At 43.7% G+C, this 2,339-nt stretch overlaps 1 protein-coding gene across 1 annotated transcript in view; it reads left to right on the forward strand.

Annotated features, from left to right (window-relative positions):
- Positions 1-319: 319 nt before the first annotated feature.
- Positions 320-2,339, forward strand: part of ASIP (agouti signaling protein) — a 6,092-nt gene continuing 4,072 nt past the window's right edge. Inside the window, exons 1-2 of the mRNA XM_006881457.1 lie at positions 320-479; positions 1,813-1,877. Coding sequence (XP_006881519.1) covers positions 320-479; positions 1,813-1,877 — 225 coding nt within the window. The remainder of the gene's footprint in view (positions 480-1,812; positions 1,878-2,339) is intronic.

Here is a 2,339-nt window from a genome sequence, read left to right on the forward strand (position 1 = left end):
ATGGATTACATCTCAACATCAAGAAAATGAAAACCCTAACCATTGTGCCAGTCGGCAACATCATTATAGAAAGAGTGCCCAACTCTTGGAATGACAAAGATCAATTAATACAGTGCATTGTTTTCTTCAATATTCCTCCTATCCTGGTGTTTTTCTCTCATTCCTCTTCCCGGCCATAAACCTTACTATTCCTGTAGCACTGCCCGATCATTTTTTGATGGAGTCAGGACATGAGCCAAAGCAGCACAAGAAAGCAAGAGGCGCAGCTTATTGCTACTCCCCTCATCTTCCCTGGCCCTTCCCATGCAGGTCTCTCAGGATGGATGTCACCCGCCTGCTCCTGGCCACTCTGCTGCTCTTCTTGGGCTTCCTCACTGCCCACAGCCACCTGGCACTAGAGGAGAAACCCAGAGATGACAGCAGCCTGATGAACAACTCCTCCGTGAACCTATTCGATTTCCCCTCTGTCTCTATTGTGGGTAAGTCGCCTGGCCTGGAGCCCAGCTTTTAGACTCTGATCCACAGGAGGAGCTTCAGCATATCTGGCCTGCTCCCTAGACGATCACTAGGATCCACTGCCATGCAGCCAGGGTTGCCTTCTGCTCATTCCATGAGATGATCCTGGGAGAATAAAGTATTCTTAATAATTTGGGTTTGGAAAACCCTACACATCACCAATTTCATTTTTAAGTTAGCATATTAGAGACTAAGAAGCCTGCAGTTGGTGAGTTTGGTTTAATTTAGAATTTCTGACATGTATTGCCTCACAGAGCCCCTTTCAACAGTAATAAACTTTAGGAAAAAGCTACAGAATTTAAGTAAGCCTAGAATGAACCAGCCTTGCCACTCCAGGGTTGGGAATGATGGCTCAGGGTAAAATTTTATGAACAGTAGAGCCTGGCAAGCCAAATCTTCTGAGTTTGACTTCACCTGATAATGGATTGTGTGCTAGGCATGGTACTGAATTAGACAGATGATCTCATTTAATCTTCAAGTAACTCTGTGAAGTGAGTACTATTTTTATTCATATCTCACAGTTGAGGAAACTGAGGCTAGGAGAGTTAACATAGGTCCTTCAGTCATTATGTGACAAAGCCAGAATTCAAACTCACGAATTTAACTCCTAAACCTAAAGCTTACTGCCTTATCTCTCACTAGGAAGAGGGGATAATCTAGGCAGATCAAGGAAGGAAGGGGAGGGAAGGAATCAATATTCATTGGTTGCTACTGTTTTGCCAGATTTTCACTTTATAAACTTAGATCATCAAGAAAATGAATACTCATGCAAGGTGAGTATTACAGTACTCATTTTGCAGATGCAAACAACTGTTCCCCAAGACCAAACAGTTCTGTTAAATGATAGAATCAGGATTCATATCAAACAAGCCTAACTTCAAAGCACTAAGAAAAGAAAAATGGGAATATAGAAAACCCATCATGTTCAAGAGCCTGAGCCTATGTTTAGGGTATTCCAATGTCCTTGTCTCTGCCAAGAATGGAGATTGAAAGAAAGTGTAGAGTGACTTTAAGTGACACAGGACCAACTAGCTTGAAGCCCTACATGGATGCCAGAGGCAGATCTCAGGGCTTCCTTGGATTTCCCATTTGCCCTCCTTAAGAAGCGACTTTGTTGGAATCTTTGGCTCCAGGTTAGCAGCCAGGCTGAAAAGAAACTGCTAGCCTGTGTCCCAAGACGTGATTCAGCCAGCCTGCTCCCTACCCCACCCACCCTACGGCTTTCCCAGTCTCTCCTTCTGCTTCGCTGTCATCCCCTGAAACATCTTGCTTAGTTTCTTCTATCTCTCTTTGAAGCATTGAACAAGAAATCCAAAAGGATCAGCAGAAAAGAAGCTGAAAATCTGAAGGTATCTTCCAAGGTAGGCCTAGGAGTTATCCTTGCAGGAGTGGGACAGGACTTAAACAAGATTCTTAGAAGTAGAAAGGAGCCCTGGTGGTGCAGTTGGTTAAGCACTAAGTTGCTAAGTAAAATATCAGTGTCTTGAACCCACCAAGGAGAAAGACATGGAAATCCACTTCCATAAAGATTGCAGCCTTAGAAATCCTTCGTCTTGTTTAACAGCTATAACAGATTCATTAAGAGTTGGAATGGACTCTACAGGAATGAGTTTAAAAGAGAGGACCTTGAGGCTCTGAAGTAACCAAATGGAACATTGCCTAGGCCTACATTGACAAAAGCAGCTGAAAGTAACCTAAAAATATTCCTAGCCTAAGAATCCTGGGTCAGACGTCCACAGAAGCCCAGGAGGCTGAGACTCTCTGGACAAACTAGCTGTAGTAACTCTGAAGGAATCTGGCACCGATTTGAAGGGGGAAAGGGG

This window comes from Elephantulus edwardii, unplaced genomic scaffold (genome assembly GCF_000299155.1).
Source record: "Elephantulus edwardii isolate Elephantulus edwardi_28Jun2011 unplaced genomic scaffold, EleEdw1.0 scaffold00015, whole genome shotgun sequence".
Classification (NCBI taxonomy): Eukaryota; Metazoa; Chordata; class Mammalia; order Macroscelidea; family Macroscelididae; genus Elephantulus; species Elephantulus edwardii.